This window comes from Platalea leucorodia, assembly GCF_965183815.1.
Source record: "Platalea leucorodia genome assembly, chromosome: 11".
Lineage (NCBI taxonomy): Eukaryota > Metazoa > Chordata > Aves > Pelecaniformes > Threskiornithidae > Platalea > Platalea leucorodia.
In genome coordinates, this window is record NC_138833.1 from 22,199,447 (window position 1) to 22,212,181 (window position 12,735).

Genomic DNA, 12,735 nt, shown 5'->3' on the forward strand with positions numbered 1-12,735 from the left:
GGGGACCTGGCCTTGGCACCAGGCTGGCCGTTAGCAGGGCTCTGCCAGAACCCAGCACCATTTCTGGGAACTATTCATGCGCGCTCACCCGATGGGAGGTGGAGGCTTTGTGCTGGGTTTTCCTATCAGGAGCAGCATACTGGGCGAGGTGAACCACGTCTATACAGCATTTCCTATGGTCTACTGACTTACTATACATTAATTTTCCGCAGAAAATCCAAACCCCAGACTGGAAGGGACGTCAGTACAGCCTGAGGGGCGCCCGTAAGCTCAAAGGTTGTTTCTGTAAATGAGCTAGGGATTTCCGTGAGTCTGTGTCAGCGGATCAAAACCCACCACCCTCTTTTCCCAGTTTCAGCTGATAATGAATAAATTATTATCTGGGGAAATTTGGTCAAACAGAGAAGTACCACTACACTTGTTGGCAATATAAGTTGTAATGAAACCCTTAGATAAGCTGATAGAGGATTACTTACAAAATCAGTTAAAGGTTTTGGCTCTGTCTGCAATATTTGAACCCAGTTTTAGGATACTCCTGCTATACTGTGCCAAGCTAAATTGGTTCATACCCAATTTTCCTATTTATCTAGATAAAAACATGCATCGTTATATCAGATAAGACTGGAAGGGAATGAACATGAAAAGCCAATCTGCATTTAGAAGGGACATAAAGCTACATTTAAAGGGATAAACCAGCCTTTCAAGAGGATTAGGCAGCCATTTCCTCTATGATGTGGCTATTTTATAAATATCTCGTTCGTGCCCTGAAGCATCTGTGCCAGCCACTGTCTGCCACGAGACACTCGACAAGGCGGACGGGTCTGGGATGGCAACACGCAGCGATGGATGTAGCGTGGGGGCAAGGGGAGGTGCAGCACCACCCCGCAGGGCACAGGGAAGAGCCACAGGATCTCACCACTGCTTCAACCAGGCCTGACAAATTTTTTCGCATCATCCTCTAAGGACCAGATATCACCTCTTGAGTCTTCCCAATGGCTTTTGAAAATAGCGATTAAAAATATGTACGGAAAATGTCTAGAAGACCACGGGAAATTCCTAGAAAGCTACAGGGAACTCCTGGAAAACGATGGGAAATTCTTAGAAAGCAGAATTGAATTCCTAGAAGGCTGTGGGGGCACTCCAGGAAAGCAAAACGTGAATTCCGAGAAAGTTGGCTACAAATTCCTAGAAGGCTGGAGGGAATTTCTTATAAAGTAAGGAGGAATTGCTATAAAGCGATGGAGGAATCCTAGAAAGAAATGCACAGTTCCTAGAAAGCTGTGGGAAGTTTCTAAAGAGCAGAAGGGAACTCCTGGAAAGCAGAAGGGAAATCCTATAAATAGTGCACAGTTTCTAGAAAGCATCAGGAAAATTTCTAGAAGAGCGTTAGGGATTTCCTGAAAGCCACGGGAAATCCTTAGAAAGCAAATGTAAGTTCCTAGTAAGGTGAGAGAAATACTTGGAAAGCAATGGGAAGGTTTCCTAAAAGCAATATGAAATTCCCTGAAAGCTGGGTGGAAATTCCTAGAAAGCTGGAGGGGACATTCCCAGAGATCACTAGGAAAATCCTAGAAAGGCACGTGACATTCCTAAAAAGATGTAGAAAAATGCAAGAAGGCAATGGAAGAATCCCGGTTGAGCTGTACGTCCTGTCGTTCCTAAAGACCCGGGGGGAGTTCTTAGACAGTAACGCTGAGAAAAGCACGGGAGAAAATCAGCAAGTAGATAGGATCAGATCCAATAGCCTTCCCTAAAGCTGACTTGGACCTAGAAGACATCCCTAATTTGAACTTCTCCTAAATGGAGGGGACCAGCTCACCCTGGATGCCTGTGTTGGTGGAGCGGAGCCCAAATGTGCCCTAAGCCCAGCCCTGGGCAGTCGAGCTTTGCGGGAAGGGAGCAGGGCGAACTTGCTGACTTGGAAGGCCCCTGACCTTAAGACAGATTTTGACAAATGGGTGATGAAACTCAGGGAACAGTTCCAGCCTGGGAAAGTACCGTCTGTTAGAGACTGTCACAGCAACAGCTCTTCGTCACGCAGGGCAGGGAGAAGCCAAGGGCATCGAGGCAGGCTGCAAAGAGGGAGAGGTTGCTTATGCTGCTGGGATGAAATGGTCCTGCCTGAGGTGGTGGGAGAGCCACGGAGGCTGGAACAGGCAAACAGATCCGGATGAGCTAGGGTGAAAGTGGATTTGGGATTATATCATAGTTTGGGGTAATCCAGTCGGATCACTGGGTTTTTCAAAAGTTCAAATGAAAGTTATGGCAGGAGGAGTGACGCAGCCCGCAGTTTAGACCTTGGTGTGGATTTTTGTTTGGAATATCGTTCTAGTGTTTTATTTAACTTGGCGGAATGTTTCTGACTGCCATCAAGCCCAGACTGCGTGATTTGGTAAGGACTCTGACAACCAGCATCTTGCCTCCAAGAACAATTTAATCCCAGAACCTGAAGGTGAGACCCTGGCTTGGTCCAGCTGCGACATCGCAACGGCAGCAGGGTTGTCCGGGGAGCTGCAGAGGGAAGAATGCTGCCGGAGACAGCAAAGCTCCAGGACTGGGACATCTGGAGCGGCCTGGTCATCGCTGGACTGCTGGTTGACCCTGTCTACCGTAGCTGGACCGGCTGCGCTCCTGCGTGGGGACGGTGGGGCTGCCCCCCTTGCAGAGAGCCCTGGCCGGGTGTCCCTGGCAGAGCTGCCCGCTCCTGCGGCTCCCTGCGGCGCAGGCGTGAAATGCCTGGGTCGGTCTTCACTATGAGCAACAAATGATGCTCTGTGCAGTAGCAGCTTCTGTTTTTTTGGTAAGTATTCATTTAATTATCTTTAAATCAAGGATTTGTAGCCTGCTGATGGAAGGGCTGTGGAGCCTGACCATACTGGATGTGCAATAATCATAGAATCATAGAATACCAGGTTGGAAGGGACCTCAAGGATCATCTGGTCCAATAATCCCAATAATACGGACTTAAAACCAATCAACTGTAGTGCAAACTATTGCTCACTTGCTCCACTAAGCTTTGGAGGCAAGGGGCTCCAGTCGGTACCAAGCAGACTCTTCATCCTCACGCGTCCTGCACCAGAAAACCACAGAAACCTGCTGGTAGAAGTTAAACAGTTCTTCTCCAGCCGTCAGTCAGGGGCTGGAATATGGGGAAGGATCCATCTTATGCTGGCACGCAGCTCGGGAGTAAATCTGTAACAGCAGCTTAGGAGGGGAGAGTGCCACCTACCAAGCCATCTGCTAAGAAAATTGTATTATCTGCAGTCTCATCCACTGTTGCTAGAAATCACTCTAGCACTCATCTGTGAAGCCTTTTGCTGCTGATATATCCATTTGTATTCTTTTTATCCATCCACTCAGAATTAATTATTTCTCAGATTAATTTCATTCTAATGAATCATTCTCTATCACTGGCTTTATTTCATTTCTGAGATACTAATTAATATGTCAAAGCCAACTTTAACATTAAAAGTGCTGTCATTTTTTCCGTGACTTTTCTTTTGATTCATATATTCAACTTTAATTTTTCTGAGGGCCTAAAATGTCCATCCAGTGTGGAGTGAAAGAAAAAATGCAAGCTATAGAGTATTAAAAAATTATGCATATGGAAATAAAGCATAAATTGGGAAGCGATGGCCCAGTCTGTATTTTTGTGTTTACTAGTTTCTGTGCTATTTCATATAGCAGGTCCTCAGCAATCAGCTCTGTGGGGTTTTTATATACACGGATTAGAATATAAAGTTCAGCAGTACATTGACTGTCTACATTTGTCGGTGAAATGATCAGCAATTTTGAGATATTTTGTATTTGTTGGTGTAGATTAGGTTTTAAAGAAGGGGTCTTGTTGGTTTGCTGTGGATTTCCTGGCACTGTTCTGCCGTGCCGCAGGGATGAGGCAGTCGGAGGATGCGTTTTTCTTTCCTTAGAGCTCTCCTCTCCTCTCAGCTATAATTTATTCTCACCATCCTCTGCAGTTTGGCTCTCTACCCACTCTGGAGGGAAGTGCTGGCAGGGCAGTAATCCCTCTCCTACCCCGTATCTGCGGCAGATGGAAATCCCAGAAAGAGAAGGGGGGAAATTTTAGGCTTCCCTGCTTGAGCGATTTCCAGGGTGATTTAAGATCCAGTAACAGCCTCTGGTTTGATGGAGTGGGTCGAGCCGCGAGAGGAAGGGTCGCTCCAAGCGTTCATTGTGGAAAACTTTGCTTTCTCTGGACCCGTGGGAGCGAGTGGGTGGAACTGGAAAAACCCCATAAAAAGTCACTGCATAAGCTCTGCCGATTAAATAACACGGTTATTGGCAGCATCGCACCGAGCTTAAATTACCCACGGCTCCTGCGTGGCAGGAGGCTGGGGGCTGCTTAGATGACAGCTTCTGCTCGGATCCCTGGCCACAGGCTTGGTAAAAACCAGCTTTGCTCTGGGTTTGCACTGCAAATGTAGAGAGGGATTACCGGCGAGGGAAGGAAAGGGGAACAGAGCCTGAACGGGCTCTGAGCAGGAGCGGGGACGGGAGGGGAACGCCGCGCCTTTCCCTTTACAACCAACCAGATTATGGTTTCCACCACTCCCAAAGCTTGTGCCTGCAGAGCCCTGCAGACACGAGGCTGCTTTTTGAGCGTTTGCTGCCTGATCTCCCGCGGAGCAGAAACCCTTTCTGCAGGCTTCGTCTGCTGCGGCCCGGGGATGGAGGTGGGCTCTCCCGCTGGCCCCGGGGCTGCGCTCCGACAGTTGAGCATCCATGTACCGGGGCGGGGAGATGCCAGGGGAGCAGCAGTGCCGGGTCCTGCCTTGGGAGCACCCCGCAGCCAGCGCATGAGCTCCAGATCCCGGGAACCAGGAGCACTGCCCAGCAAATCCTTCCCATTTACACCCTCCTTGCATTACCCCTTGTGTCCGGCTCCGCTGCTGCCTGAATTAGCTGCCTCAAACGAGTCATTTAAATTCAGACTTTCATAAATGTTGTTCCTCTCTGAGCTTTTTTCATTCTCCTTTTCCCTGTCAGTGTCCGGACTTCTGCACATTCTTCACCGGTGACCTGCTTTGTGCACGGGTTGCCGTTGGAAATAATTCAAAAGTCAACATCCACAAGGGCACTGATGTGCTTTTTGAGATCCGTCCTACTGAATCCCCCAGGCTCTAAGGTCCAGCTGCAGATGCCTATAATCTACCGTCAAAACCAAAAGCGCCCACACTCAATACCGAATATTTAGGCCTCTTGTCGTCAGTGTTTGGGGACTAGAAATCATTTCTCGCACTGATCCTTTCTCCCTGCTGGTGGATCTTTATCATTCAAGAATGAGCTTGAGATCCTTGGAGATGGTTTTTTTTTTTTTTTACCATCAAAGCAATAGCTTTTTCTGCTGCTACTCTTTGCTCTGTGCTTTTGTACTCACTATTGCAGTTTTCCCTGTGGAATGCCCAACGAGATAATATCAGTTTAACCAGTGTGCTTCACTGATCTTTAAGAGAATTCATAGCTGTTGTTCGATTTCCAGGAACCCTTGATTTTTCTGAGAAGGTTACACTGAGGCTAAAGTTATCTCGGCTTATTAGTATAGCCAGTTATTTAGAAACCTGACAGCTCCTTCAGACATTATTTCTGCTAACATGCCTCAGCTGATTTCATGTTTAATAAATCCCATGCACGAAGACTCAAAAAGTCATCCCGAGAGTGATGTGAGTACAATTTGTATCCACATACAAATTATTTTGTAAATTAAGCTGCCTTTCTCCAGCTCTAGTGTGTGCGCTAGGTTGTAGATTAAAGCGTGTTTATCTCTGAATGCAAGATCTGGACTTTGTTCAACTCTGACTTGGTCTTCCAGTAGCTAATTACTGTTTGGATGAAGATCATTTGGATCAAGGCGCTACTCTATTTATATTTTTAACAGGACTTTCTCCAACCGGAGTCTCCCGGGAGGAGCAGGTGCCTCGCAGGGTGGTAATGGAGACGCAAAAGCTTTCCTTCGCTGGGCATTGCTTTGATTCCAGCATCAGCCAGTAGTGATTGAAAAGCATTAAACAAAATTAAGCGGCTGTTTCATATGGGTACCCAGGGCGAATTAAACAAGCTCTGTGCTTGTTTCTGAATCCCCAAGAAACATCTGCACCTTCGTCCTCTTGACGGTGGCTTTAGGCAAGTCCTGACCTGGGCGAGAGCTGATCCTTCTCGCGCCGGCTGGAGGCAGGTTAGCCAGAGAGCAGCAGAAGGAAAATTCACCCTCTACTTCGCGTAGCTGGCTCCCAGCGTCATGTCAATCGGCTGCCTAATCCCGCCGCTGAATTGACTTAAATAATAACAGGGGTTTAATGGATTTCACTTTTGTTCTACGTCTGGGTATGACTATTAAGTCATGAAAGTTTTAAAAGCTTACAAATTAGCTGAAGTGACAAACGAGTACGGCCGGGTGCCCTGCAGGAGATGCTGGTGTCTGAGACCTGTGTAGCTGCCGAAGGGGCTCTGCTCCACCAGCACGGGCTCGGCTGAGCCCGACCTCCTGCTCATCCCTGAACTGATCACACGGACGCAGAGATGGGACAGGAGAGGGGCTCTGTCTTCTGAAACAGATACTTGAATTGCCAAACACGCACAAATCGGGAGGTTCTTACAGGCTGCTGTGAGTAGGAAGATAAAAGGCTTTTTTTTTTTAATGTCAGATTGCAATTCAAGTTTTAAACCCTCACTCCTGTGAGCAGCATTAGCGTCTTCCAACGCTGAATTCAGCCCCTTCCCCAGGAAAGGCTGCTCCTAGCAAAAATGAACTGAAAAGATGAGTTTGCTCGATGAGCTGATAAGCAGATGCCCGAGAGCAGAATGCTCTCTCTTCTGCAGCGTTTCTCTCCAGCACGCCTCGAGGAGCGCGCTGCTTGGGTGCTCCGGAGCTGGGATTTCTCCTGGAATAATCCAGGATGGCTGTGGTAGGAAGCCATTCTGGGGGAGCCCCTCGAAGTCGTTACAAATAAAATCAAACGTGCTCAGTGACTTCTTACGCAGGCAACGTTCCCCTCAGCCCAGGGTTTCTACTGCAAGGCAGGAGCGCGATACTTTTTCAGAAGGTAAGCATCACGCAGCAAACCTCACCTGTGCTGGGCTTTAAGAGGAGGAGAAAAAAGAAAAAAAGCGTGAAAATAGAAAAAGAAAACTCACAATGGGTTTCATTAGAGATCTCTATTACCAAACAGCTCAGGATTCATTTTCTTGTCTATTTTCACCCTCCTCTAGGGATGAATGATGATTAAAGGACAGGATAATAGGAAGGGGGGAATGAGAACTTGCCGAGAAGCAGTTTAAAAAAAAAAAAAGAGAAAGAGAGGGGGCAAGGAAAAGAAGTGTTTTAGTTAGCTAGTCAAGGCTGGCTTGGCACTGTATCTGCTTTAACTGACATTATGAAAAACTACAGATGGCACAAAAGCAACCTCACTAATGCTGAACCCTACAAAATTCATCTTGACAACTTATTGAGCTTATTTTTCTTCAAGGAGGTTTTAATCTCCCCGTGATGTCTTTTGTCTTCTTTATTTTGAAAAAAATTCCTATACAAAGGTAGCAACTTGCAAATCAGCATGGTCATCTTCTGTCGTTGCCTATTGTGGGTAAGGTAAGAAAGAAAAACCCTTTTGGAGAAAGAAGGGGTTTGAGATGTAAGCGCTCTGGTTTTGGTGCTTACTTGAGGGATTTTTGCAAAGAAGACACGGTTTGAAGAGGGGCGGATTTTTGCGCGCAAGGACGGCAGTGGGTTTCCCTGCAGACACACAGGCAGCTGCCCCAAACGCCGCCGTCGCAGGGTGCCCGCTCCGGGGCTCGGCGGGTCCGAAGAGCCCGAGCCAGTTGTTCCTCTGCTGTCCCCTCGCCTCACCTCCGTCAGGACGCGGGTCCCTGGGCGGCTGCACCCCCGGGAACCGGGGCTGGGGGTCCTCCTCCCCGTTCCCTCCCTGCCTACGCGCAGGGATAACGAAGCCCTTTGCTTGTGTTACCACAGAGTCCTTTAGGTTGGAAAAGACCTTTAAGATCATGGAGTCCAACCGTTAACCCAGCACTGCCAAGGCCACCACTCACCCATGTCCCTAAGCACCACATCTCCCCGGCTTTTAAATCCCCCCAGGGATGGGGACTCAGCCCCTGCCCTGGGCAGCCTGGGCCAGGCCCTGACAGCCCTTTGGGGGAAGAAGTTTTTCCCCATACCCAACCCAACCCTGCCCTGGCGCAGCTTGAGGCCGTTCCCTCTCGTCCCATCGCTTGTTCCTGGGGAGCAGAGACCGACCCCCCGGGCTCCAGCCTCCTTTCAGGCCGTTGCAGAGAGCGAGGAGGGCTCCCCTCAGCCTCCTCTTCTCCAGGCTGAGCCCCCCCAGCTCCCCCAGCCGCTCCTCCCCAGCCTTGTGCTCCAGCCCCTGCCCCAGCCCCGCTGCCCCGTTCTGGCCACGCTCCGGCCCCTCCACGTCCTCCCCCGGGTTCAAGCCGCTCTGGCGGCGGGGCCCGGCCCGGGGGGCGGCGGGGCCCGGCCCTGCCCCGGGGGCTGCCCTGGGCCCGGCGGGGCTGGCGGCCGCCTCCGCGGGGCGGCGCGGCGGGGCGCGGGGCCGCGGCCGCCCAGGAGAGGGAGCCCGGAGGCCGCGGCTGCGCCGGGCGCGGCGGGGCTGAGTCGGGCGGCGGAGAGGCGGCGCGGAGCGGTGCTGTGCCCCGGCTGCAGCCCGCCGCCAGCCCCGGCCCTCCCCGCTGCGGGGAGCACCGGGGAGGAGGAGGAGGAGTACCGGGGAGCACCGGGGAGGAGCACCGCCGCCGCTTCCCCGCTGCGCCGGGAGGGGGTCCCGGCCGGCCCCCCCTCCCCAGCCCGCCCCGGGGTGAGGCTGCTCCCGCGGGGTGCCCGGGCCCGCAGCCCGCCTCCCGAGCATCGCCCAGCCCGAGGTGAGGCGCCGGTACTCACTTTCCGCATCAATTCATTGAACTCGGCTGGTTGGCAGCGCCCCGGGCGTCCCGGAGCTCGGGACGGGGCAAAGTAATCCCCTGGGCGCTGAACTCCGGGCCAGCCGCTCCGGGAGCCCGGCTTTGCCTCCTTTCTCCCCCAGGAAGGCAGAAAAACCGGGGAGAGCCTGCCCAGAAGCAGCTACGCCCGACCGAAGATGTTAGAGGAGGCGAAGGGGGGTTGCTTTTTGCCCGCTGCGTTCCTCCACGCCTGTCTTTCCCTTGTTTGAATCCTTTAGGAAGGAGACGCCGGGCAGAGAGACCTTCCCTGGAGGGGCGATGCTGCCGAGCCCTGCCCCGGGCAGAAGGAAGCCTTTGCCACCGGGACCCGCCGGTACCGGGGATGCGCGGCCCGGGGCAGGCTGCGGGAGAGCGTGAGGAGCTGCCTTCGCCTGCGCTTTTCTGAGAAAGGGAAAAAAAAAGCATGGTAAAAGCTGGACCCCATCCCTGGAGCGCAGCCCCGCTGAGCAGGAGGTGGGATTATTCCCGGGTGGTTATGGAAAGCTATAACCTGGCGGCGGAGCGTTAAAGCGACTTGTCCCCGCTGGAAGAGGAACCCGCTGCGGGAAGCCCGCGTCGTGGCCGAGGGGAGGTCGCTCAGGTCCTTCGCCTCCTCTCGCCCTTCTTTCTCCTTCCAGTGAACGACAGAAGAAAGAACCGGTCTTCGGCTCTTGCCAGTGTTGGGAATACTGTGCCTTTTGCCTGGGATGATTTGCCCTGATGTGCCGCTTCGACGGGATGTACAAAGTGCGACGGGGACCGATCCGGCCGACAAAGTTTGCAGAGTGATCAGCAGGGACCGTGGGATGGAGGTAGCTGGGCACACGCCGGCGGGGTCCGTCACGCACGGTCCGGCAGCACAGACCTGCTGCTCCCTTGCAAACTAATCCTCATGGTCAAACTCTGCCGGCTCCTGTTTTTACTTCTCCCCTGCCAATTTGCACTTTCAGGGAAAAAAACACACTCCCCCCCGCGATGCAATGCAGTGTTTCTGTGTTGGTTTTGTATGTAAGATTTGCTATGCAATTCCAAAACTAAAAGAGGAGGAGAGACGGCCCTGCATCCCAGAGCAAACAGAGAAGCAGAGGTGAAAGGTAGGAGCCAGCATTTCTCGTTTAAATAAAACTAAATAACCTGAGCTACTTCTTACTGAAAACCTTTAAAACGCACCTACTGTATGTTTATTTTCTTTGTCTCGGAAGTGTAAAACTTAAACAGTTTGAAACAAAGTGAAGAATTGCTCTCTGACGCTGCCCAGAAACAGAGGACCGATGCATGTTGTAACAGGAGTGTACCGAGGAGGAAGGATGGAGTGTTTCATCAGCAAGACGTTTAGGAAACCAAACTAGAGAAAAAGCACCTCGTACAGTACGCTTCGGTAAATGTGAAGGGCTAGTGCGATGGACGCTGGAAACACTCGATCAATAGCCTATTTAAGTGGGAATACAGGCAAGCATGGAAAAGTGATTGCTTTCCTGCCTGTGGGGGGGATTTGCAGAGGACAGCAGCAGGACATTTGCAGGTGAGCTGTCTGAATTAGGCTGCTCCATGCCGGGGTGGTGCAGTGTGTTTCTGAAGGGATTGCTTAAAAAACCAGTCTGTAGGGTGGACTGTACTGGTGCATTTTCAGCTCCTGCTGGTAGAGCTTTCAGTGTTCAGGGAGATGCAAAGTGGGTGAAGTCCGTCCGGGGGCGAAGGGACGGTAAGAAAGGACCTTTGGTCTCTTTGGTGATGAGTAATTAATGGACGTCTGATGTCTCTGATCTCTGCAAGGCGAGGAGCTGATGTCGTCATGAAAATCATGATATGATTTTCCCTCAGGAGAAACTATGACTTGGAACGACACCACTATGGACGGGGAAGGGTTGCTGGTGGAAAGGGACTCTTCCTTTCGGATCCTCACGGGCTGCTTCCTCTCGCTGCTGATCCTCTCCACGCTGCTGGGAAACACGCTGGTCTGTGCAGCCGTCATTAGGTTTCGCCACCTCAGGTCCAAGGTGACCAACTTCTTTGTCATCTCCTTGGCCGTGTCAGATCTCTTAGTGGCAGTTTTGGTCATGCCGTGGAAAGCTGTGGCTGAGATCGCCGGTTTCTGGCCTTTTGGTTCATTTTGCAACATCTGGGTGGCCTTTGATATTATGTGCTCAACAGCCTCCATCTTAAATCTCTGTGTCATTAGCGTGGACAGATACTGGGCCATCTCCAGCCCATTTAGGTACGAGAGGAAGATGACGCCCAAGGCAGCCTTCATCATGATCAGCGTGGCGTGGACTTTGTCTGTGCTGATTTCCTTCATCCCTGTGCAGCTGAACTGGCACAAGGCTACAACCACAAGCTTTTTGGACCTAAATGCCAGTTTACAAGGTATAAGCATGGACAACTGTGATTCTAGCCTAAACAGGATGTATGCCATCTCCTCTTCTCTAATTAGCTTCTATATACCTGTGGCCATCATGATCGTAACTTACACGAGGATATACCGGATTGCTCAGAAGCAAATACGACGCATCTCAGCTTTGGAGAGAGCAGCAGTGCATGCCAAGAACTGCCAGAACACGAGCGGCAACAGAAGCAGCATGGACTGCCAGCAACCGGAGAGCAACTTCAAAATGTCCTTCAAGAGGGAAACGAAGGTTTTAAAGACTTTGTCGGTGATCATGGGGGTGTTTGTGTGCTGCTGGTTGCCGTTTTTCGTGTTGAACTGCATGATTCCCTTCTGCGAGCCTACCCAGCCGTCCAAGGGAGCAGAAGCTTTCTGCATTAATTCCACCACCTTTGATGTTTTTGTTTGGTTTGGATGGGCTAATTCTTCCCTCAACCCCATCATTTATGCCTTCAATGCTGATTTCCGCAAGGCGTTTTCCACCCTGCTAGGATGCTACAGGCTCTGCCCTATGTCCAGCAACGCTATAGAGACTGTTAGTATCAACAATAACGGAGCAGTTGTTTTTTCGAGCCAACATGAGCCCAAAGGGTCCAGCCCCAAAGAGTCTAATCTGGTTTATCTGATTCCACATGCAATTATCTGTCCGGAAGAAGAACCTCTCAAAAAGGAAGAAGAAGGTGAACTATCTAAGACCTTGGAGAAGATGTCTCCAGCACTGTCGGGTATCTTGGATTATGAAGCTGATGTTTCTTTGGAAAAGATCAATCCCATTACACAAAATGGGCAGCATAAAACCTGAACAGGAGGGTTTACCCAGCAAGACCTAATAGTGTCTATTGTAATAATCTTTTAAAGAAAAAAGATGTACAAGATTTTTTAGTAAGAAACTAAGCTCTAGGGAGAAATACACATTCACACCAAGCCCAGAATTAATTTGCCTGGCATTCAAAGCAAATTTAATGTTTAAAACAATAGACAGAAAGAGATGCTGAAAATTGGCTAAAAAAAGGATATTAAACTGTGCTGTTCATACTGAGGAAAATCTACAAATTTAGATACAGTGCAGGGAGAAAGAAAATACTGCTGCTTCTCCACACGGAGAAACCAATCTCTAGCTTAAAATGAGGCAAAAGATAAATGTTAAGTATTTAAAGATTAATGTTTCCTAGAAGTTAAAAGATTGCTGTGTCTCGTGATAGTGGGTGTTAACAGGTCCTAATCAAAGACTGAGGGGTTGTCAAGGTAGGTAGATGCCTTCTTAAAATTATTTCTGACAAATAATTGAGCCTTATAACGAGAATGGTTATTTTTAAAGCTTTGGGAGGTAATATGTTGATACTGGTTTTATTTATTTATTGTTTTAAATTGATATTTTTCATATGTTATAACAG

At 50.1% G+C, this 12,735-nt stretch overlaps 1 protein-coding gene across 1 annotated transcript; it reads left to right on the forward strand.

Moving 5' to 3' along the window:
- Positions 1–9,968: 9,968 nt before the first annotated feature.
- On the forward strand, positions 9,969–12,143 carry DRD1 (dopamine receptor D1; the record flags this gene model as incomplete). The annotated part of the gene is made up of 2 exons (XM_082324428.1): positions 9,969–10,052; positions 10,780–12,143. The coding sequence occupies exon 2, from the start codon at positions 10,788–10,790 to the stop codon at positions 12,141–12,143; it is 1,356 nt and encodes a 451-aa protein (XP_082180554.1). The 5' UTR covers positions 9,969–10,052; positions 10,780–10,787.
- Positions 12,144–12,735: the final 592 nt, after the last annotated feature.